The 23440-nt window shown below is 47.0% G+C and overlaps 1 protein-coding gene across 1 annotated transcript in view; it reads left to right on the top strand.

The window, feature by feature from the left end:
* NCAPD3 (non-SMC condensin II complex subunit D3) overlaps positions 1-23440 on the top strand; it is a 1141478-nt gene that overhangs the window by 551099 nt on the left and 566939 nt on the right. The window contains exon 19 of the mRNA XM_085646993.1: positions 5352-5572. Within this exon, the coding sequence (XP_085503119.1) occupies positions 5352-5572 (221 nt within the window). The remainder of the gene's footprint in view (positions 1-5351; positions 5573-23440) is intronic.

The raw sequence follows: 23440 nt of genomic DNA, 5'->3' as shown, positions 1-23440 counted from the left end.
TTTCCTTATATCTGAAGTCACCACACTTAAAAGCTATAACTCACCTCTATGGCAGGCCCTTCAGTCCTGAGAAAAAGGTGCTTGGTTACAAGTGTGAGGGTGCCCCTGCGTGAGCAGGATAATCCTAAAAACCCCGGAGTACATTCTCCAGGCTTTGTAAGTGTGATCAGCCATTTTAAGATAAATAGTGGACATCAGTCATTACGAGGCGTCTAACTATATAATTGGTGCATCGATCCTGGTCATGTTTGGTATCAAACATGTTGGAATTATTCCCCAACACAGATTCCGGTGCTGGAAGTATGATCCCATTTACTGGGAGTCTCCTTAAGAGACCCTCTGTACTCCCCTTAACAGCCTTTCCGGGTCTGCCAACAAGCAAGTGCTGCTGCCTACCACAGACACAATTCTGCCCTCCTGCTGCTGAGCTGAGCTCGAGCAGAGGAAGGTAGAACAATAGGTTACCTGTCACAGGGAGGTGTGACCACCTCCCAGACAGGACTTACTGTATTGGGCTGGGGGCACTTTCCAGTGGCACCAGACTGCTTTGAAGTGCAAATTTGGTGCCTTCCTTGCATACTCCTGTTTGAGACAGTTCAGGAACCCCCAGTTTCCACTCAGGCTTGAAACTGGGCAAAGAACATGGGTATCCTCCCCTCTGTCTAGCCCCTCCTCTGGGAAGGATCCCCGAGTCGTTCCAACCCCTTTCCCTAGGGTACTTAAGGTCTCCCCCGTGAGTAGGTCCTAAGATTCTTTGTGGGTCAAGACTCCCCTCTGAAACCAAGACACTCTTCGACCGTCTAGACACTTGGACTTCGTTGACTACGACTGGAACCAAGACTGCGTCAAGGAAGACTGCTGCTGCTCCTGGTCTCGCTGTTCTGCAAGTCTTCTGTGTCGTCTGTCTCTGCTTCATCCAGGTTCTCCAGAAGGCCTGTGGGGATGAACGACATCCAAAGTAATATCCCTTGGAGTGAAGGAGGCACCCCCCTGGATCTGCAGGCATCGTAACAAAGCTGGCTAGTCTGCTGTGCCTGTCATCTTATGGACTTCCTGCGGCCCAGCAATATAGGTGGTGGTTCTGTAGCTCCCTAGATGGCGGACCTATCTACTCTGCAATTTTGTGTACAGTATCCCTTGTCGGAGCCGGGGGGATAAGTCCTTGTGCACTGCTTAAACTTTCTTTTGCTGGGCTTGTTGGCTCTGTACTCCAGAGGTCTTTGGGCTACAATGAGCTCCACCCTCCAGCACCTCATCCCTTGAAGATCAACATCCTTTCTGCATCCTCTGCATTGTGGGCCTTCATCTTTGGTGAGCTGCTTGAGGTCCTTTTGCGACTCCTGTGCATTCGGCCAGTGGGCCCTCTCGAGGGTCCTCCTTTGTGTCAGTGGGCTCCCCTACTTGCTCGGGGCCTGCTCTGACTCTCCTGCTCTTGGTTAGTCCCTTTGGACCTTGCTGGTACCTACTTATGCCTCTTTTCGGTTTTCACTCCATGTGCAGCTAGCGAGGCTTGCGGGTGCTCCAGCCGGACACCGACCACCTAGACACCAACATCTGACTTGTCCCAGCTTGTGCACAACTCCTGGTCTTCCTCAGCATCGCCTGGTCGTCGCAGCTGTAGCGACAAGGTCACACTCGACTCGCCAGAACTGCCCGACATTAGTGGGAATTGTGCTTCCGTGCCTCCTGGTCACTTTGGAGTTGCATAGACTCTGTCCTCTCTGCTTACAGATACTCCTCTTCGAAAATCGACTGTTTGATTCCACCGGACTTCTTCGCCGGCTTCTCCAGAGGCATCTTCTTCTTTGTTTCCATTGACGTCTACGGCAGGTTCCGACTTCACCCCAATGCACCCGGCTTCCCGGGTGCAGGTTACCTGATTCCTAGGGCAGACATGGGTGGGTTAACTCTCCAACCTTCTGTCTTTCACAGGGTTTCTTTGGGGCCTCTGGGAAGGGCCCTTCTTCCTTAAATACTGCAACCGCGACTTCTCCATTGACTACCATTGGGCATGCGGCTGTGTTTCCACTCTGCACACAGCCTGCTGGGGTTAATGGGTACTTGCCTTGGGTGATTCCTTGTGTCCCCAGCTCCTCTAAGTTTTCTGGTCCAAGTCCTGTTTCCCTATGCAGTTCGCATTCCACTTTCTTAGTATATGGTTTAAGCCAGCCGTCTACTGTAGGATAACTGAATTGTTAAGCCCTGACTGTTGCCAGTTCAGTTTCTACAGTGGGCAATATGTCAGCAAAATCTTTAATGGTAACCATTTTTTTCATAATTGTAGGAGGCTGGCTTCGTATATGTTGCACACTTATTTAAGTGAAGCACTCTGCACTAATCCAGGCAACCCTTATGGTGATCTTAGTGGTCTTAGACAACCATGGAAAGCTCTCTAAATGGTAGCTGTGGAGATCAGACGTCAGGCCTACTCCAGAAGGAGTGTTAAGCAGCTTGTTTTACCAAAACTAATCATATAGTATAGGTTAAGTGTAAAAGAACCACACAGTGTAGTTTTAAAAAAATAGTTATTTATTATAAACACTATCACACTGGTATATCTCCTACCTAGATATATGAACACAATACACACAATATTTCAATAGTAGAACAGGTAAGTAGCGCAAATACACAGTGGAAACTAGTGCTGTATTAACATGTACACGACCATGTGCCCTGACACTTTCACTTTGATTCAAGCAAAAGACACTAAATTGATGGACGGAATGCAAAACAAATCAAGACATTCACCCCCAGTCAAGAAATCTGGGTTAAATCAATCATTCTTTTGCTCACCATGCCACCCCAGTTTAGACCTGGCCATATGCAAATCAGTCCTGACCCTCTGCCTCATTGAAACAGTCCAGTCCAAACTGCCAAGCAGCAAGCATCCTAGGACCTGTTTCGGGGTTTCACCCCACTTCAACCAGGATAGCTTGAATCCAGTGGCACAGTGAGCCTGGGACCCACGTTTGGGCATACCCAGCGTACTTAGGACGAGGAAGCAAAAGACACACACAATTGATGGACGGAATGCAGAACAAATCAAGACATTCAACTCCAGTCAAGAGAAATGGGTTAAATCCATCATCCTTTTGCTCACCATGCCACCCCAGTTTAGACCTGGCCATATGCAAATCAGTCTTGATCCTGTGCCACATGGGAACAGTCCAGCCCGATCTGCTAAGCCAGGTCCTCCGTAGACCGGAAACAAGCATCCTAGGACCGGTTTCGGGGTTTCACCCCTCTTCAGCCAGGATAGCTTGTACCCCCTGCATTGTGTAGCTGGATGCTGGGCACTGTTGTGGTGATTTGTTGTCATGCCAGGATGCACACTATTGGTTTTGCAGGGGTGCATTCTGGCACTTCTCATGGATATGTCCTTTGATAGTTTCAGGCACTTTGCGACAAGGTGGATTGAGCGTTAGGCAGATTTTAAAGATAGTTGTCACGCCTTATGCTTGGTCTTTCTCTCTGCCGCCCACTAGTTCCATCAACAGTGCAGGTAGATCAGTGATTACCACTTGGTCCTAGCTAAGCACCAGAGGCAGTTATCTCACCCTAAGGAGCGGACTGTCAAGCCCTTTACCACCCAATGTATCATGGTGGCAGCTGAGGCCAAGGTAGCCAGTGGAGTCAGTCATGATCTTCTTCATTCTTGGCAGCTGCCACAGCCACGTCACTTTGACTTCCCCTTCAGGAGTCACATGTGGCCATTAGAGGCAGTTTACTTTACGTGCCCAACTGGCCTGCTGTTGATTTTGAACAATGGGTCCTGCAGCTGTTAAGTCATGATTACACTCTTCCCTTTATATCAATCCCATCTACAGTTCCTCCTGTATTTATTCACATCTTGGCAGAACCTGCCTCAATCCTTGCCAAGGAGGTTCAGTCATTGCTAAACAAAGGGGCAGTAGAGTGAGACTCTGAGAAGGAGAGAGGCAGTGGTTGCATCTTGCGTTACCTTTTGCTGTCCATTAAAAGACTGTGGGCTTAGATTGATATTTGAGCCTTTTGTTTCTTGAGTATCTTCCTTCGGAGTTTCAATTTTGAGATGCTGACTCTTGCCCAAGTCCTCTCCACCTTGGATCCTGGGGATTGGATGGTACTTTTGGACCACCCGGACACATTGTTTGATGTAGCTCTCCAGCAGCCAGTTCCTCTGCTTCATGGTAGGAAAGTAACCCCATTTTAATGTCACTGTCCTTACCTTTTACCTCACCGTAGCCTCTAGAAGTTTTACCATGGTTATTTGTGGTTGTGGCCCATCTTCACAGCTCATTAGTGCACATAATCTCATTTCTTGGCTGACTGTTGAGTGTGCAATGTCACAATCTGACACGGTCTGTCTGTGGACAACCATATCATGCCTGTCTTCTCTAGGGTTCTCTGTCATCAAGATGAAATCCCATCTTTGACCAGTTCAGTAGATTCCCGTTACAGGGGTTGTTCTGGACACAGCAGCATTCAAAGCCTTTCCGCCCTCAGTGAGTCTGGGACATTCAGGATTTGACCCAGATCTTTTTAGGTCAGGCCTGTGTTCCAACCCAAGCGGTTCTGACACTTTTTGGTCTCCTGGCCATCTAGTGTATTTTGCTGTTTCCCCATGCCCATTAGATCACATAGGCTCTGCGCTGAAACATCTGCATTCAGTTGGCTAGACACTGTGTGTGCTCCTCAGACAACATCTGTGTTGGTTATGTCAGCAAGGGACCTACAGTGTGGATGAAGGAGTCAAACCTGGCTTGCTGCAGGCCATTCTCCCTACCTCACCCCGAGCACACAGTGGTGACCTGCATCAACTATGGGCTTGGGTAGTGCGCCTGCCTGCATTGAGGTCTTTCCGTCATATATCGAGTCCAGTCCTGTGCAAATCTTAATGGGTAATACGACTTCCCTGTGGTACAGCAAATAATAAGACTGGACAATGTAATTGCTTTCGAAGGATGTTAGTGGTCCCCCAGCCACCCTTTTCTAAAACCCTCACTAATCCCTTTGCCAATGACTTCAAAGAAGGGGGCTTTATCTATAGCTCCTCCGAGTACAGAGTAACTTGAATGCACTAATACTTTGAGTTTCTGAGCTGATATCCGGTGTAAGCAAGCTCTTTGAATTGGCTGAAAGACTGTAGTCCGTGTTAACCAAACGTCCCATATTAATTATATAAGTAATGCATATATGCAAATTGTGAACCATATAAATGACAGGATTATTGTGCAGGACTTACTTAACCCTAGACTATTAATCATTTGTTATGACCTTTTTACCTTGCTTCCTGACTATTCTTTAAAACTGCAGCTTGCCAAATGTAAAACATTACATTTCTTCCTTGTTCTCATTGCTTATGTCAACAGGCTCATCAACAAAATATTACGATGCAGAAAGCATGGTTGACTGGTGTTGTGCCAGTGGTTGTAGACACAGAAAGCACTGTTCAGGACAAGGCTCTGGAGTGTCTGGATCAACTAATGCTGCAGCATGTTAAACACTATAACAAGTTTCGGGCTGATGACAGCCATCAGAAACTGGCGTGGGATCTTCTGTCTCTACTTAATGAGGAAAGCCAGGAGCTAAGGTATGTTGTTCTGTTTGGCATAATGATTTTCAGAAGGAACTAGGGGATTGTATGCTCTTTTAGAATTTGAGGAGTTTTATGTTTTGATCTCCTAAAATTGGAGCTCAATGATGGGTGTTGTGATAAAGAGCCTGCATATTATGCTTTTTGCTCTACATGAATTCCTCTTGAATTAGAATAAACACTTAAACATTGCCCATCTGTCTGTAAAGTACATGTCTTGTAACCATTTTTTCAACAGAAAATTTCAAACATTGTGCTCATAATAGCAAACTAGTGGAATTTCAAAGAGAGCCTGCAGTATCACAGTGGTGTAAGAATTGGGGATCACGGTTTGTAAATCTAGGGATCAAGTGTGGTCGCCTGCAGATGCATCGGATGGCTAGATTGTCAGGATGTTTGCATTTGCTTTGTTGGATCTTTCCTTGATTCACATGCTGTTTCAATATTCCCATGCATTCCGTGAACAGTAGAAAAAAAGGTCCAAACCTTTTGGGAATGTGTTTAAGATCTCCGGTCATCCAGGACAATAAAAAGTGTTCATCACTGGGGCCTTTATAAAGCTTTTTCTTCTGTAGTTAAAGCAGCATCTCCTAGACCACAAGTCTGTCTTTCAGGACCTACAAATATTGGCTTAACACTACTTAAGGAAACCTTTTGGGATTTGTGTTGAGTAGCCATCCCCCTGCATCTGAAGGCACAGACTGAATCGACCTGGTACTTCGTCTTGTTTGCCATCAGGCCCACCGAGGGAACAACTCGCGTGGAAGAGGTTTTTGTGAGTCCAGGAGGACAGCCTTGTCATTTTCACCAAGTCTTGAGACTGTGACCTCCTTCCCCAGTAGCATCTCATCTCCAGTACCCTGGGTACCACAGCCCTTGTATCTACCAAGTTGTATGGTGAACAAGGGTACCCACATAGTCGAACCTGGGGTGAATTCATGTTTTGAGAAAACAATGGTTCCTAAGTTGCCAAATTGGTCCTGGGCAGAGATGCAAGAATTTGCATCAGGAATGAGAACGAAAGGAATTAATTAGGTAGAAGCAATTAATGTTGGAGGAAGCAATGAAGAGTATACACAGGGACAAGAGAAATTTCAAAAGAACTATGTGAGTTATTTTAAACAAAAAATAAAGAATAGTTCAGGTACTCACATAAACAAGTGACAACAAGCGTGATGTGATAAGTGAGGGTGACTTTTTAAAAATATATACATCGCATTGACTACAACCAGGAGAACTCCTTAGAAACAATTTATACAAAATACAAGGAGTTCTTGTTATAGAGGTTCAATGGCGTTTCGATCTAAGTAACTAGAGATCATCTTCAGGACATATGTGAGCAAGCTGAATCTATAAGGAAATATTCAATAATTAATGTATGGTGTCTGGAATAACTTATTCCATAAAAGTTAATTAAAAGCAAGTAAATTAGAGCTCCCAGTGAGATGAGAAAGAGGTAATTACGTGCCACTCACTCTATGGTGATCAGTATCATTGTATGAGACTTCAATTAGATTTTAAATAATAATGACAATGCGGGCAATGTGAGAGATCATGCCCTCGACTCAGAACAGATAATTGTGGTAGGTATGAAAAAGGAAAAATGTTTACTTGAAAGGCAATAAGCAAGAATGCTTTGAGCTGTAGAAAATTAGAGGGCGGATTATGGACAGAAGGAAGAAAATAATCAAGCTACCGCAAAAACTTGTGAGGAATCTCTTGCGCGTGTTGCCGGCAAAAAGACACTCTAGAGACCGGAGGAAAACCGATGAGAGTACTGAATGATTGCGAAGACACAGTTAAGGAGTGGGCGAATGCTAAGGTTGTCTATCAGTGACGCCCCAGAATACTAAACAAAAGAGACAACTAATCAGGGCTAATGAAGTCACAAGCGCAGTAATTAAAAAATTGTAGAGAGGAGAAATTAGACTTACAACGAAAAGCTCGAAGTATTCAAGAGAATCAATGCCTACTTGGAAGGCAATCGCAGCGGGCAATGCTTCCACTTGGACAATTATCAGCGTCTACGAGAAAAAAAGGGGGGGTTTGGTTATGTAGAAGCTAAGAAGGGGAAAGCGGTACACAAACGGACCATCTCATGGTGGGTTGTGTCGTGTTGTGTATTAAACTTTGTTACTCCTTGGTAAAAAAGGACCCTCCAGTTGGGTTGAGGGCCCATTCCACCCGGGCCACAGCGGCTACTACTGCCCTGGGCCGGGGAGTTCCCTTGCGGGACATCTGTCAGGCGGCGACGTGGGCTTCACTGCACACGTTTGCCAAGCACTATTGCCTGGACAGCCAAGTCCGGAGAGACGGCTTCTTTGGCTGTTCTGTTCTCCAGGACTTTCTGGTTTGATCTTGGTTCGCAGACCCACCACCGGGGTTGGTATTGCTGGGGTATCTATTCTAAGGTGAGGAATCTAACTAACGTGTTTCTTTCAGATGAACAAGTTACTTACCTTCGGTAACAATGTATCTGTAAGAAACATTAGTTAGTTAGATTCCTCACCGACCCACCCATCCTCCCCGTTCGGCGAACTGACATCTAGGGTTAAGGTTATCCTTTTCAGATAGATTTTTTGGCACCAGTGTCGGTCTCTTGCATGGCTCTGCGTTCCTGGCGCGGAACGCTATGTACAAGAACTGACGTCAGCGCGCGAGGGCGGCGTCTAAGTACTCCGATGTCATTCCGGAGCACCACGCCGACGACGGACGCGGAGCCGCAGACGACGCCTAGCGACGCGCAAGGGGTATTGCTGACGAAAAATCTTTCCGGATCCAGCCTGACGCCTGGGGATATTCTAAGGTGAGGAATCTAACTAACTAATGTTTCTTACAGATACATCGTTACCGAAGGTAAGTAACTTGTTCTTTAGCAGAGATGGTGCCTCGCCACTTGCAGACCACACAATCTCTTCTGTCCAACCTGGGCTTTTCTGTAAACAGACGCACATCTCCAGTAAATCCCTCTCAGTATCTCCTGTTCATAGGGGAAGTACTCAAGACAACATCTCTCTGAGCTGTCCCACCAGCGAGAGGATTTAAGTTTTTTAGTCCATGATTCCGTTCTTTTGAGACTTGGCTCAAAATCCAGCCCTGAAGGTCTTACAGCTGCTAGTTCTGCTTGCCTCTTATATACTACTGGTCAAACTTGCACTTTGGCACAAGGGCTCTCCAGTGGTTACTTTAAGCAGTGGTTCCAACATGGGGAAAAGTATTGTATGCCACAGTCCTCTTTTGGGAGGATGTAGCAGACCTCACTTGCGGGAAGAGGAAAATAACATACCTGCAGTGGGCCTCTACATCCTCTGTAAGTGATCACAATAGTGACTATGCACCCACTGTAGGCTGTGGTTTCTTCTGGAGGATCTGGAGATTAGAGGACTCTGGTCTCTAAAAGAGCAGCGCAGAGTGTAGCTGGTGGTAAACCATTTGGCAGGATATATGAATATCGGGGTCGAAAACTTCATTTGGCTAAGCTGGGCTGACCACAAGAAGCGTTTCCATCTGGAGGTAATTCAGTACAGCTTGACTCAATGGTTCATTCCCCAGGTGGACTTGTTTGCCGCTCCTGACGTGTTGCCTAAAGTTCGGTGCCCTCCAGTGTCTGTTGCATGGATCCCTGGTGGATGGATACCAGATTAAATTGAATTTTCAACTTCCGTATGCATTTCCTCTCAAAGGTGGAACAAGTTTGTTACTATGTTTCCTGATAACACAGTAGATTCTTTGAGAGCTCTCGCAAGTTCTGTGGTTTGCTGTTTCTTTAGCACAATATGGCTGTGTTGTAGGGATTGTAAGAGGTTACTTGGCCGCCTTTTCAGCATTTCTCTGCTTTCTTGACCAACTATCCTTTTTTAACTTGCTTATTGTTTCTTAGAGGGGACGTACAAATAGGTTTTTTCCTACGCCTTTTATAATCCTGCAATGGAACCTCAATTTAGTTCTAATATTTTTGATGGGTTCTCTGTTTTAACCATTGCGTAGTAGTCACATAAGGTTGACTTTCAAAACTCTCTTATCTGATAGACACTTCTAGCCACAGATACCTTACCTTTGAATTTCCCCAGGCGTCAGAGTGGATCTGGAAGATTTTTAGTGAGCAGTACCCCTGCACTCCGGTAGTGGCATTGATTGGCTCTGCGTCCGTCAGCGGCTGCATCCATGCCAGTCGTGATGTTGTGGTACCTATATAGGTGCCACCTATGTGTGCTGATGTCATTTCCTTTCTTTCATTGCCAGCCAGCGCTGATCCGAGAGAAGAGCTACCCCTAAGTTAGTTTATAACTGGATTTTTTGTCAACAGTTTTTTAGGTTTTTCCTCTTATTATGGCGAGGATGTCATCCTGCAAGATGGTATTCAAGCCCACCGGAGCCTGTCATCACGCATTGTCGGTGACTGACCCAAACCTAGTCTGTCCGTGGTGTTTGGAGTGTGACCACAACCCCAAGTCATGCTCCTATTGCCGGGCCATGCACCCAAAGGCTTTGAGGGAACGGTTACTAAAGCTCATGACGGCCTGGCATGCGACTCCAAGCAAGACGAAGACAAAGTCTCAGTCGGGGGAAGGTCTCAGGACTGGTCATGGAGCCTGAAGTCTTCGTGACACTCATGTAAGTTGAGGCTCAAGAAAAATTAGTTGTCTAAGAAAGTTGCAGAAAGTTGTATCTCGACTAGAAGAAGCAGAAAACAGCACAAACAGGCCCATAGACATGATGAACTATCAGAAACAATGACACTAGTTGAACAGAATAATTCCATTTGGAAAAAGATGGGCAATGGGCAAAATCAGAATCGCAGAATGAATGTTTGCATCTGAGCCATGAAAACTGAAATCTCAAAAACAGACCTTGATACACGCCTCCAGCAACCATTTCACATCTTCTTGCAGGCCTTATATGATTTTGAGATAATAATAGCTCACATTCAGGAGTATACTCAGTGTTCCAAATCAGACAAAAATGTGTACAACATTTTAAGGAGAATTATTGATTTTCATTACAAGAGAATTCTTGAAGTTTATCAGAAGCTACAGAACATTATCTTTAAAGGTAATAAAATACAACTATTCCAAGTCATGATGTAGGAAAGTGCCCCTTTTTGCATGGTTACCCCCTAACGTTTTGCTAGATACCTGGTATCAGCTGGACATAGTGTGCTGGGATCCTGCAAACTAGGCCGCAGCACATGTGATCCTTCCCAAAATTGTACCTTTGAACCCACAATTGGCACATCCGTGGCCACAGGTAATCCCCTTGTAAAAGGTACCATGGGTGCCAAGGGCACTGTGACCCGGGAAGGCCTCTAAAGACTGCAGCACCTATTGTGCCACCCTTAGGGACCCTGCACCTTAACATCCACACACTGCTATTGCAGGCTGCATGTTTTGGTACAGAGAAAAGTGAAGAGTAGACATGGCACACATCCCTGTGTGCCATGCCTGCAACTCACCGCCCGTGGCCTAGGTAAGTCACCCCTCTAGCAGGGTGCACTAGACCACAGGTGAGGGTACAGTTGCATGAGCTCTGGACCCCTACATTGTCTAAGTCCATTCTTAGACGCAAGTTCAGCAAAGCCATAAAGAGTATATGGTCTTGGAGTTGGTCATTACGAACGCCACAGTTCCATAATGACTTGACTGAAACCTGGGATGTTTGGTAGCAACTTAATCGGCACACTAAACTGATGCAAGTGTGGGAGTTAATGTAAAATGCACTCAGAGGGCATCTTAGAGATGCCCCCTGAAAAACGACCAGCCCTGGTGTGGTTCTTGCATGGCTATCCAACTTTTTCCACCACAAGACAAGTTTCTGGACCACTGGGTAGAGGGCTTCCGCTCTCTGGGTGCAGAAAAAAAGCCCATCCTGGGCACAGGTGTCATCCCTCCTCCCCCAGGCTGGGCAGGGTCCACGAAGGGGAAGCTTCAAAGGCCTGCTGCCTTTGTTAGCTGACGAGGCCTTTTGCTGCCCAAAAACTGGCTCCCACTGGTTCTGACTTCAACTTTGGGCAGGAGAATCGGTGGGAAAACCAAGACAGGAAGAGAGGTGTGCCTACCTTTGCGAACTGCACCACTCAGGTGGGGCAGGTTAGGTGAAGTACACATCTCAGTCCCCTCCATCTTGAAGATGAGAGGACACAACCAAACAGAGAGTCTCATGCCCCCTTCACTGGAGGGTGGCAAAATTGGGGGTGTACTCACCCCAAGGAAGGCACCCATTGGGCCCAACCTGCACACCCCTGTAACACCCCTAAATTTAGTATTTAGGGGCTAGCCTGAACCTTGCCTCCTCAGATTTGAGGAAGAAAGAAGGACCGAAGAGTCGTGCTGACCGAGGAAGAAGCGCCCATTAAAAAAAAAAAACAAAAAACAGGGGAATGATTCTGTTAAGGAGTACAGAGGTGGGAATCCTAATAATATATTCAAAACATGATACCTCTGACAACATTAATACCAATCTGCTCTGCTACCAGTTGGATGTTTTATTTATCCCTGGATTACAATTAAATACACATCAAACGTATTTTTTGTTTTCACCAAGACATGTTGTCCTTGTGCAGTTCTTACTAGAAAAAATACTTGATGCTTAAAACAGTGTGTGACGTGAGTACAAGAAAAAAATCAAAACTCAAAACATATAAACCATAGATACCTGAGACTCACTTCTGTACATATAACAAGACAAATGACTGTACAATTTACACAAAGCAAGTAACTGTACGATTTACAAACATCAAACAATGCAATTTTACTGGCAAGAAGTAGTCCTACTCCTTTCTTAAATAGGGGTATGGGGACTCCTTTCATGCAACGTCAGGACAACAGTCGGATTTGGATAAAATCACCCGTTTAAAAAAGAAACAGGTATTCACTGCCCTACACGGTGAAGTGCTACTAGAACATCTACGAGCGGGTACTATACCTGCCGGCCTTCAAGTGAAAAATGTTCCAGTAATCTTTATAGACCAACCAGAATACCTAGATGGTTTCAGGCATATAGGCACAAAATGTTCTCGAGACTGGATATTTCAGTCTATTAAGACAGCAGAGAGGCTTTCCCTAGCAGAACTTGAATTAATAAAAGAATTGGAAGAAGAATTTAGATCCAACACAGCAGTGCAGAACGCACAAGCACTCTTGTCCAAAATTGAAAAAGAGAATGAAATCTTTAAAAAGAACACAGAGGACTTAAAAAGATCCAAACTTCAAAAGGACATTAGTAGCTTCACAGAAAAAAAGACCTTTCCATACCTGGACCCGGATTATTACAAGCAACCATCCAATCTTGGTATGTTCTACACCTAAGGCGGCAGAAGCAGGAGACAATATATTACTTTCTCTGACGCTTCTTCCTATTCAGATAACTCAAGCGACTCGGAACCCTCAACATTTAACAGGGAAAACCAATCAAGACAATTCTTCCAACCGAGGCCTTTTTTAGGCAGAGGACAAAGACGACCAACTGGAAGAGCAAGACCAACACAGTGGTACAACTGCCCACCTCCCCCTCCAACAATATCAGGGAGAAATTACAACCCGGACGAGAGTTTACCGATGGTAGAAGAAGAGAAGAACTCTATCTACAATCTATCTACCTACAGTTTATCGCAAGAAGAGACATCAGTACTCCAGAAAGGGCTGTCATTCATACCCACAGTCAAACCTGACATCGGCCAAATTAAGCTGGAGATGCTACAACTCTTCAGAAAAATGCGGCTGAAAGTCTTCTTCGCAAACAAGGAAGAATTTGCAATGACCAATTACTCGGGGCTAAAGAACCCCTCTACGTTCCTTCCTGCTGCAGAGTCAATGCCATTAGAGCTGCTCACTTTTGAAAAAAACGTCATGAGAGATCTAAACACATTGGACCAAAAGAAGATCTATACCAAATGGAACTTGACCAAAAATGAGAAACCGCTCTGGAGAAACTAATGGAGAATGAAGACTTCATTATCAAGCCCGCGGATAAGGTCATTCTGCAACAAGACAAATATGAGTCTGATGTTGAGCGACAGTTGGCCCAAGAAGAACATTACAAACGTTCTGACGAAGATTTCGTAAACTTGATCAAACACAAACTTATCGATCTGATAAGTACAGGAGAAGCGGAAAGATGGCTGTCCAAAAAAGAAGCAAAGTATTTGATCAATGACAACCCGAGGACACCAATAATATACGTCCTCCCAAAAGTCCACAAAGACCTCCAAAATCCCCCCGGAAGACCAATTATCTCAGGAGTGAATTCCATCCTGGAAAGACCTGCCAAGTATGTAGACACATTTCTAAAACCTCTAGTAGGAGATACCATCAGCTATATAAAAGATACAATGCAAGCCATTACCCTACTGGAAGGCCAATACTTCGAAGAACAAGAAGAATATCTAGTTACGCTTGACATCGTCGGCCTGTATGCAAACATCCCGCAAGAAGCCGGCTTGGAGGCTATTGAGTTCTTCCTGGATAAACGTGCGCGTCCTCATAATGTTCCAACCTCATTCTTACGACAAATGGCGGAAATATGTTTGAAATATAACTTTTTCACCTTCAATGCATCCCAATTAGTTCAAATAAAAGGAGCAGCAATGGGTTGTCCATTTGCGCCGGAAATGGACATAATGTTTATGGCCTTATTTGAGGACAGGTGGATTTATGCCAACAACCCATATGACGGCCACATTAAAATGATGACTTTTTTAATGTTATGGCGAGGTTCAAAAGAACAACTCATGGAATTCCTCGACTGCGTTAACAGCAGGAACAGAGACATTCAATTCACGGTCAATTATAATAAAATTAAGATGAATGTTTTGGACTTAATGATCAAACATGAAGGAGGCCGTCTATATACGACTTTGTATAAGAAAAAAACAGAGAAATACCATACTCAATTTTTCAAGCTTCCATCAACGCAATCTCCGTGAAAACTTGCCCTTCAGCCAGTTTTTGAGAATAAGATGAAACTGCATGAAAAAGGAGGATTACTTCGAGAATGCGAAGGTACTCATGGGGAAACTCGCAGAAAGGAACTACCCAAGGAAACTTTTGAAGAGGGCTATGAGGAGTGCCTGGTATACCCCCAGGGAAACACTTCTGGTACCCAAAGAACGAGATAAAGACGTACCACTAGTATGCGTTACTACATTTTCAGGATGTACCAACGATATGAAGAAAGTAGTACGCAAAAACTGGTCCACTGTAATAGCCTTGGAATCACTGCAAAACCCTCCGATCTTTGCACTTAAGAAAAACAAAAGTCTAAAGGACAAACTGGTACATGCCGATACAGCCAAGAGAAAGAACACCCAGCCAATTCGAAATCTGCTAGCACTACCGCCCATCAAAGGACACCTGAGATGCGGCAACTGTTGCTCCTGCGAAAGCACAATAGAAGGCTCAATGTTCATCTATGGCAAAAAGTTTGTAAAATATGAGGCATTTACGAACTGTAACACGCACAACGTAATTTACTGTGCGGTGTGCCCATGTCCAAAAGCGTATGTTGGCAAAACAACCCAAGCCATTAAACGAATTACTCAACACCGCTCAAGAATTTGCTGTAAGGTCACCAGTGCACCAATGGTCACACACTGCATGGAACGTCAGCACGGTCCCAATGACATAAAATGGACTGTACTTAAACATGTCTCTGGAAAAAATATTGACACCCTCGTGTCCAGATTTGAAGCAAAAACCATCATGTATTTAAATACTATCGAAAATGGCTTGAATGAAGTTAGTGAGATCAACCATTGGGTATGAGAGAGCTTCTCTGTAGCTCTTCTTTCCTCACCCCACATTAATGAATGAAGTTGATAGGTTAAGGACAATTGCAGGCACCCTAAGTATCATGGTCACTTACACTTGTGAGGCACTAAAGTAGGATTGCCACTGTGGGATGCCCCCTGAGGTCTTCGAGTACCATCAAGCTCCTTTAAGTACCCAACACTTTTCCATGATAAGCTAACTACGCAGTAGCTCCACATTTTATGAGCTCCTATACTTATAGTTACGAGAATCCAAACACAGTGTGTTTGAGTGTACTTAGAACTTTCAGTAAGTAGTTTCACTTTAAGAGCTTGCAGCTACATGGCAACCTATCAGAACCACGTTACAGTTATGTAGCCCCCCTTCCGTTTCAGAACCCGGAAATAACCCTGTGAACGCCGCGGCCCGAATGCAGGACAACAGTGAGGTTTTGGCAGCGCAAGTAAGAGACCGATTTATTGCCCGTCCGATGCTGCCCTGACGTTCGAGCGCCCGAGGGAAGTATACTGCTCCGCCGTGCCCCGTTCGCTCACAGTTTGGGGACGAGCGGAAGTTTTCGAATGGGGTTACTTTCCCAGACGCCGTGATACAAGCTACTAACCAGCAATTTCAGGTATAGACCATATGTATAACAATCGGCATCACACCAGAGGTGAAAGGTTTGCCGCTATGCCTGCCTGCATGCACACAGCCGTGACGAGTTTTCACTGCGCTATTGGTAATTAAAGGAAACAGCGGTGTTTTTACCCCGCTAGGGCCATACCAGCAATCCCCTGTATTTATCACACCTGGTGTACACACCCCACACGATACCTTCCTGATACCCTCCCACCAACATCACCCTCTAGCGGGCACCCTTTTTTTAATACTAGAGAGAGGTACCCCCTAATAATCTAAGTTAGAGTAAAACCAGATATAAGGGTAGGGACCTACAATAGTGACCATGTCTATGCCTGCCTTCTTTTCCCAGTCCAACAAATTTTCACCATCGGAGAGCCAAGAAGTTTCACACCATTTAAAGACAGAATTGGTATGTAATGCTCCTAATTGACAATAAACTCCCACCTGTAAATATCTCGTATATAAAAATAATTTTTGATTAGTTCCCACTCCTTCTACAAACAGGTACCACCAGTCCTCCTTGTCAAAATATCCACCCTGATGAAGACCTCTGGTATAAGAAGCGCCACGCAGAAGGTCGAAATGCGTTGGTTATATTATCTTGTGAGGTGAGGCTAAAGAACCCAGGATAAATTCACGTCTAGAACTTTCGACAACTTATAGCCCATCTAGTACGGCTCTAATCTGGGTTAAAAATTTTGAGGCAACCTCCGATTGGCCTACAAAACACTATTGTACTGTGAGGACCTTAATGAAAGGAGTCCCCGTAACCCTATTTAACAAAGGAGTAGGGCTACTTCTTGCCTGTAAAACTGCATTGTTTGATGTTTGTAAAACGTACAGTTACTTGTTTTGTGTAAATTGTACATTCTGATGGATACATCTGCCAGTGGATTCCTCACCTTGTGAATATCCCCTGCGCCAGCATTCCACGGAACTTTTCTTCCCCAGCACTCCACATCGACGTGGGCGACGTCATAATGCATCGGCTCCGATCGCGACTCCGTTCGACGTCACCGGAACCATAAGAAGCCCACGTCGGCGTGATGACGTCAGTTCCCTTTTTTCCGCGCCTTCGACGCGCAACGGTTTTTTTCCAGTGCTCTTTAGCTACTTTGTAGTTTAGCCGTGTTACTCTGTTAATTCGAGTATGTCTTCGACTAGAAAGTCGGGCTTTAAGCCCTGTAGGGAATGTGGAGGTCTGATGTCGATGACGGATCCACACCAGAACTGTTTATGGTGCCTCTCTTCAGAACACGATATGGAGGAGTGCGGATGCTGTAGAAGCATGAACCCGAAAGCACTCAAGGAGAGGAAGACTAAGCTCTTCATGAAGAAGATCGGTGAGGAGAAGAGAGGGAGGAAAAAGGAGAAGTCGAAGAGGGGGTCATCGACTTCGAAGTCTTCGAGGTCGAAGAAGCACCACAAGAAGAGGAAACATTCTTCTCGACGTCGGTCCTCGAGGTCCAGGAAGTCGAGGTCGAGGTCGGCTTCGCCCCGTCGACGCCGGAGCAAAGGCTTGTCTCCTTCTCCTTCACCTTTGAATTCACCGAGGTGTTCTCCTTCAAAGAAGCAGACTCCGACTCAGTCCCCGACGTGGTCATCGGATCCGTCTAAGGCATCGACTCCGGTTCGAGTGGAGTCGGATGCTTCCATGCATGATCAGGAGCAGGAAGAGTCTGTTCCGGTGCCTGAAGAGTCTGAGGCTCCGGTAGAAGATACTGCGGAGCCGACGCCGAAGACTCCACAAGGGGATACAGGGTCTGTTCCTTTTCCTCAGTTCCCGGCTCCAGGTACAGATTCTGCCAATTTCTTAAATGCTATGTATGGCATTTTTAATAGGGCGGCCTACCCATCTGGAGCACCAACTGGTCCCGTGGGTTCGATGGCTTTTACACTGGGGGTGCCGCAGCAGTATGCCCAGGCCCCCTTTATGCCCTTTATGCCGATGGCGCCTTCTTGGCAGTTTCCGGCGCCGTCTGGAGATCCGATTCGACCTCGGAAGGACCAGCAGACTTCGGAGCCTTCCTCGACGCCGAGGCAGACTCCATCGGCACCGCATCCGGCGCCGCCGACTCCACCTATGGCGCTGCCGACTCCGGTACATTTGGCTCCTCCGACGCCGCGTACGACGTAGTCGACGCCGGCTCCCCGGATCCGGTCGAGGAGGGAGGCCCAGAGGGTGTTGGAGGAAGGGAGATATCGGACATAGGTGGAAGAAGGTGAGGTCGACTCTTCTTCAGATGAATATGAAGGGATTGATGAAGCAAGTGGGTTGGATACAACCCCAGAGTGGGAGCATGCATCTGCCAGGTCTTCTCCACCTCAGGAATTGGCTCCCTATCATGTAGTGATCAAAAAGGCAGCAGAACTTTTGGATTTGCAGCTGCCTTCGGTGGAGTACAAATCCAACTTGCTTACAGAAGTGTTGCATTCTCCATCATCAACATCAGAGCCTTTGTTGCCTTTCAATGAGGCCATCTTGGAGCCGGTCTTGGAGGTGTGGAAGAAACCCCTTTCATCTCCGGCGGTGTGCAGACAGGTGGCAAGAAGGTACAAGGTTGCACCAGGGGATCCTGACTTCTTGTCAACTCATCCATCTCCGGACAGCTTGGTTGTGCAGGCTTCATGTTCCAAGCATGCTTCGGGTGCCTTCCCTCAGTCTCCAGCTGACAGGTAATCTAAAAAGGTTGATCAGGCAGCCAAAAAGACCTTTTCCACAGGAAGTATGGCGTTAAAATCAACTAATGCTACATGTCTGCTGGGGCGTTATGTACATGCACTAATGGACTCCATTAAGTCTTTGGCCCCTAAGTTGCCTGAGGGGGATAAGTCGTCCTTTTTGGAGGTTGTGGCGGACACTCAGGCGGCTGCCAGGCAAGTTATCCAGTCAGGGCTGGATACTGCGGACTCGGTGGCAAGGATCATGGGGTCGTCTGTTGCCGCAAGGAGGCAGGCTTGGCTCCGTACCTCTGGGTTCTCAGCTGATGTGCAAGCTACGCTGGTTGATCTGCCATTCGACGGACAGAAGCTGTTTGGGGAGAAAGCAGACTCTGCCCTGCAGCGATTTAAGGATAGCAGGTTGACTGCAAAATCCTTGGGACTGCAAGCACCTGCTAGGGGTTCGTCTTTTCGAAAGTTTAGGGGTTTTGGAAGATCATCTTTTCGCTCTTACCGGCAGCCCCAACAGCAGCAGCAGCAGCAGCAGCAGAATCCCCTCTATAAATCCTATAGAGGGAGGCAATGGGGTCGGAGAGGTTCTGGACGCAACCCCTCTTCTTCCTCCTCCTCCTCTGCTCCCAATGAGGCATCAGGGAAGCAGCCCTAGATCCCCCATCCCGGATCATGTAAGACCTGTGGGGGGTCGGGTGTCCTACTTTTTACGGGGTTGGAAATCTGTTACAACAGACCTTTGGGTTTTGAACCTCGTAGAGACTGGGTACGCCCTTCCCTTTCGGGAGTTTCCTCCCCCTTACCCTCCTTGCCAAGGTTATTGCTCGGAAGACCATCTGCTTCTCCTGCAGAAAGAAGTTCTAGCCTTGCTTCAGAAGGGTGCAATAGAGGTGGTTCCGGAGCAGGAAAGGGGTCAGGGATGCTACTCCCGGTATTTTCTGAGTCCCAAAAAGGACGGCAGATTGCGTCCAATCCTGGACCTCAGAATCTTGAACTTTTACCTGAAGCAGGAGAAATTCAAGATGCTGACCCTTGCGCAGGTTCTTCAAGCGTTGCAGCAAGGAGACTGGATGGTGTCGCTCGACTTGCAGGACGCGTACTTTCATGTCCCAATCCTGAAGTCGCACAGGAAGTATCTCCGTTTTACGGTTGGGTCGCAACACTACCAGTTTGTGGTCCTTCCGTTTGGTCTTACTACCGCACCTCGAGTCTTCACGAAGGTGATGGCAGTGGTGGCTGCTCATCTCAGAAGGTCGGGGATTCCGGTTTTCCCCTACCTGGACGACTGGCTTCTGAAGGCAGAGTCCCCAGAGATGGTGCAGCGTCATCTGCAGGTAACATCTCAGCTGTTATTCGACTTGGGTTTTTCGATCAATGTGCCCAAATCTCACCTGGTGCCCTCTCAACGCAACCTGTTCATAGGGGCGGTACTGGACACTACTGTGTGTCGAGCATTCCCTCCTCCTCAAAGGATTCTCGACATTCAGGAGATGGTCCCTTTATTCCACAATGGAGCGGTTGTTCCAGTTCTGAAGGTCCTTCGCCTGCTCGGTCTGTTCGCTTCCTGCATTCTGTTGGTCAACCATGCACGCTGGCACATGAGGGCGCTCCAGTGGTGCCTCCGCAAGCAGTGGTATCAGCACAACGGAGATCTCAGGGAGTCGATCAGGATCTCCAGAGAAGCTGCGGCGGATCTGTCTTGGTGGAGCGTGGAGGGCAAGCTGTCTCAAGGAAAGCCCTTTCATCTTCCTCCATCGGTGGCCACAGTGATAACGGATGCATCCACCCTAGGGTGGGGTGCTCATCTGGGGGATCTGAAGATCAAGGGTCTTTGGTCTCCAGAGGAAAGGTTGCTTCACATCAACCTTCTGGAATTGCGGGCGATTCGTTTGGCGCTCAAGGCCTTCCTCCCTTCCCTTCGCGGTCAGTCTGTTCAAGTCCTGACGGACAACACGACCGCGATGTGGTATGCCAACAAACAGGGAGGGGTAGGGTCTCTTTGTCTATGCAGAGAGGCCTTACGTCTATGGTCTTGGGTTCAGGACCATCAGATTTGTCTGATGGCAAATCATCAGGCCGGGGTGCTGAACGTACGTGCGGACAGTCTCAGTCGGCAGTTCTCCGCCGACCACGAGTGGAGGCTTCATCCGGAGGTGGTTCGTCACGTCTTTCGGACGTGAGGGACTCCTCGGGCGGATCTGTTTGCCACTTTCGAGAACGCGCACTGTCCGTCATTCTGCAGTCTCCAGTATCCGATGCAGGGGGCGTTGGGGGACGCGTTTCAGTTGAGTTGGGGCTCACGACTCCTTTACGCGTTTCCTCCCATACCCTTGATTCCTCTGGTTCTGAGGAAGATTCGCCAAGACCGGGCCCAAGTCATTTTGGTCGCCCCCGGATTGGCCAAGAAGGGTGTGGTATACAGATCTTCTCCACCTATCCTCGTGCCCTCCGCTCCGTCTCCCTCTGAGGGCAGACCTCCTCTCGCAGTCGGAGGGGCAGGTTCTACACCCCCACCTCCAGAGCTTACACCTTTATGCCTGGAGATTGAACGGGGCAACCTGAGTTCCTTCTCTCTCCCACCTGATGTGGTGGACGTTATTTTATCGCCCAGGCGACACTCCACCAAGTCCATTTACTCCTACAGGTGGTTAAAATTTGTAAAATGGTGTGGGGAGAGATCCATTGACCCTTTAAAGGCTCATCTTTCCAATGTGCTCCAGTTTGCTCTTTCCTTGGCTCAGCAGGGCTTTGCTGTGGCCATGGTCAAGGGCTACCTTTCGGCCTTATCGGCATTTCTGTGCCTCCCAGATCAACCTTCACTATTTAAATCTCCGGTTGTTCTGAGGTTAATCAAGGGCCTTACAAACATGTTTCCTCCCACTCCATTTGTAATGCCTCAGTGGGACCTTAATCTTGTTTTAACCTTTCTAATGGGGTCCCCATTTGAGCCTCTACATAGTTGTCCTTTGAGGTTGTTGTCCTTTAAGGTGGTTTTTCTTGTGGCCATAACCTCGGCAAGGAGGGTAAGTGAGCTTCAAGCTCTAAGTTCCAAACCTCCTTTTCTTACCTTACATGCTGAAAGGATGGTTCTCAGGACCAGGGCTGCTTTCCTGCCTAAAGTTGTCACTCCGTTTCATTTGGGGCAGTCCATTGCTCTCCCTGTTTTTTACCCACCTCCTCATCCTTCCAAAGAGGAGGAAAGACTCCATCGCCTGGACCCGAAGAGGGCTGTGAGTTTTTATTTGGACAGAACCAAGGACTTTCGCCTTGATGACCAGCTCTTTATTGGCTACGTTGGTCGTTCTAAGGGTAAAGCGGTGCATAAGCGCACGCTGTCGAGATGGATAATACTGGCCATCAAGATCTACTACGCCCTGGCTGGTAAGACTCCTCCTGAGGGAATTAGAGCTCATTCAACTAGAGCTAAGTCATCTACATCTGCTTTGGCCCGGGGTGTTCCTGTGGCAGATATTTGTAAAGCCGCGACTTGGGCCTCCCTCCATACTTTCGCAAAGCATTATTGCTTGGACTCTGAGATGAGGAGGGAGGGCCACTTCGCGCGCTCTGTCTTGCAAGACTTTCTGGTATAGGAAGGTGGACACCCTCCTCCGGGAGTGGGGACTGCTGTGGGAATCTATTCACAAGGTGAGGAATCCACTGGCAGATGTATCCATCAGAAGAACAAGTTACTTACCTTCGGTAACGCTTTTTCTGGTGGATACAGTATCTGCCTGTGGATTCCTCACTGGCCCACCCGCCTCCCCGTTGTCCACATTCATATACCATGAAAAAGGTCTTGTAGATATGTGTTTTTGCTGTTTGGTACAGTTGTAGGAAATGCTTGTTTTTCTTTGCATTCCTTTCCTTTGCATATAATATATATGTATTGGTTTATTGTATACTGTGTATACTTTGAGTCTGTCGTTAGTCCACCTGTTCGCCTCGAAGGCACGGGGAAAAAATGGGTGGAACTGACGTCATCACGCCGACGTGGGCTTCTTATGGTTCCGGTGACGTCGAACGGAGTCACGAGCGGAGCCGATGCATTATGACGTCGCCCACGTCGACGTGAAGTGCTGGGGAAGAAAAGTTCCGTGGAATGCTTGCGCAGGGGATATTCACAAGGCGAGGAATCCACAGGCAGATACTGTATCCACCAGAAAAAGCGCTACCGAAGGTAAGTAACTTGTTCGTCATTTCTCTTGCTATATGTACAGATGTAAGTCTCAGGTATCTATGGTTTATATGTTTTGAGTTTTAATTTTATTCTTGTGCTCACTTCACACACTGTTTTAAGCATCGTCATTTTTTTAGTAAGCCCTGCACAGGGACAACATGTCTTGGTGAAAACAACAAATACATTTGATGTGTATTTAATTGCAATCCAGGGATAAATAAAAAAAAATCCAACTGGTAGCAGAGCAGATTGGTATTAATGGTGTAAGAGGTATCATGTTTTGAATATAGACCCAGGAAGAAGAGGACACCTACTGCTTTGGCCCCAGCCATACCGGCCTGTCCTGACTCCAACCTGCCTACAGCAAAGAACCAGTCCAGCAGCCCCCCAGAGCCCGGAGGACCTGCCCTACACTGATCTTTGGAACTCTTTCTCCTGTGAACACTGGATTTGCTCAACCAAATTCTCCGAGACGAGAATCTGGACCCGAGCAGCCCCACGGACCTGTACCACTCTGCACACAGCCTGAGTGGCCCAACACTCCGAGGAGGTCTCCCCGGCACTTTTGATCCACGGTCCGGTGACCCTCTGACCTCCCTCAAGCTTAAAGGCGACACCTGCAGTTTCAAC

Source organism: Triturus cristatus, chromosome 3_2 (assembly GCF_964204655.1).
Source record: "Triturus cristatus chromosome 3_2, aTriCri1.1, whole genome shotgun sequence".
NCBI lineage: Eukaryota > Metazoa > Chordata > Amphibia > Caudata > Salamandridae > Triturus > Triturus cristatus.
Note: the sequence above shows the minus strand (reverse complement) of the source record. Positions and strands in the feature narration are given on the sequence as shown.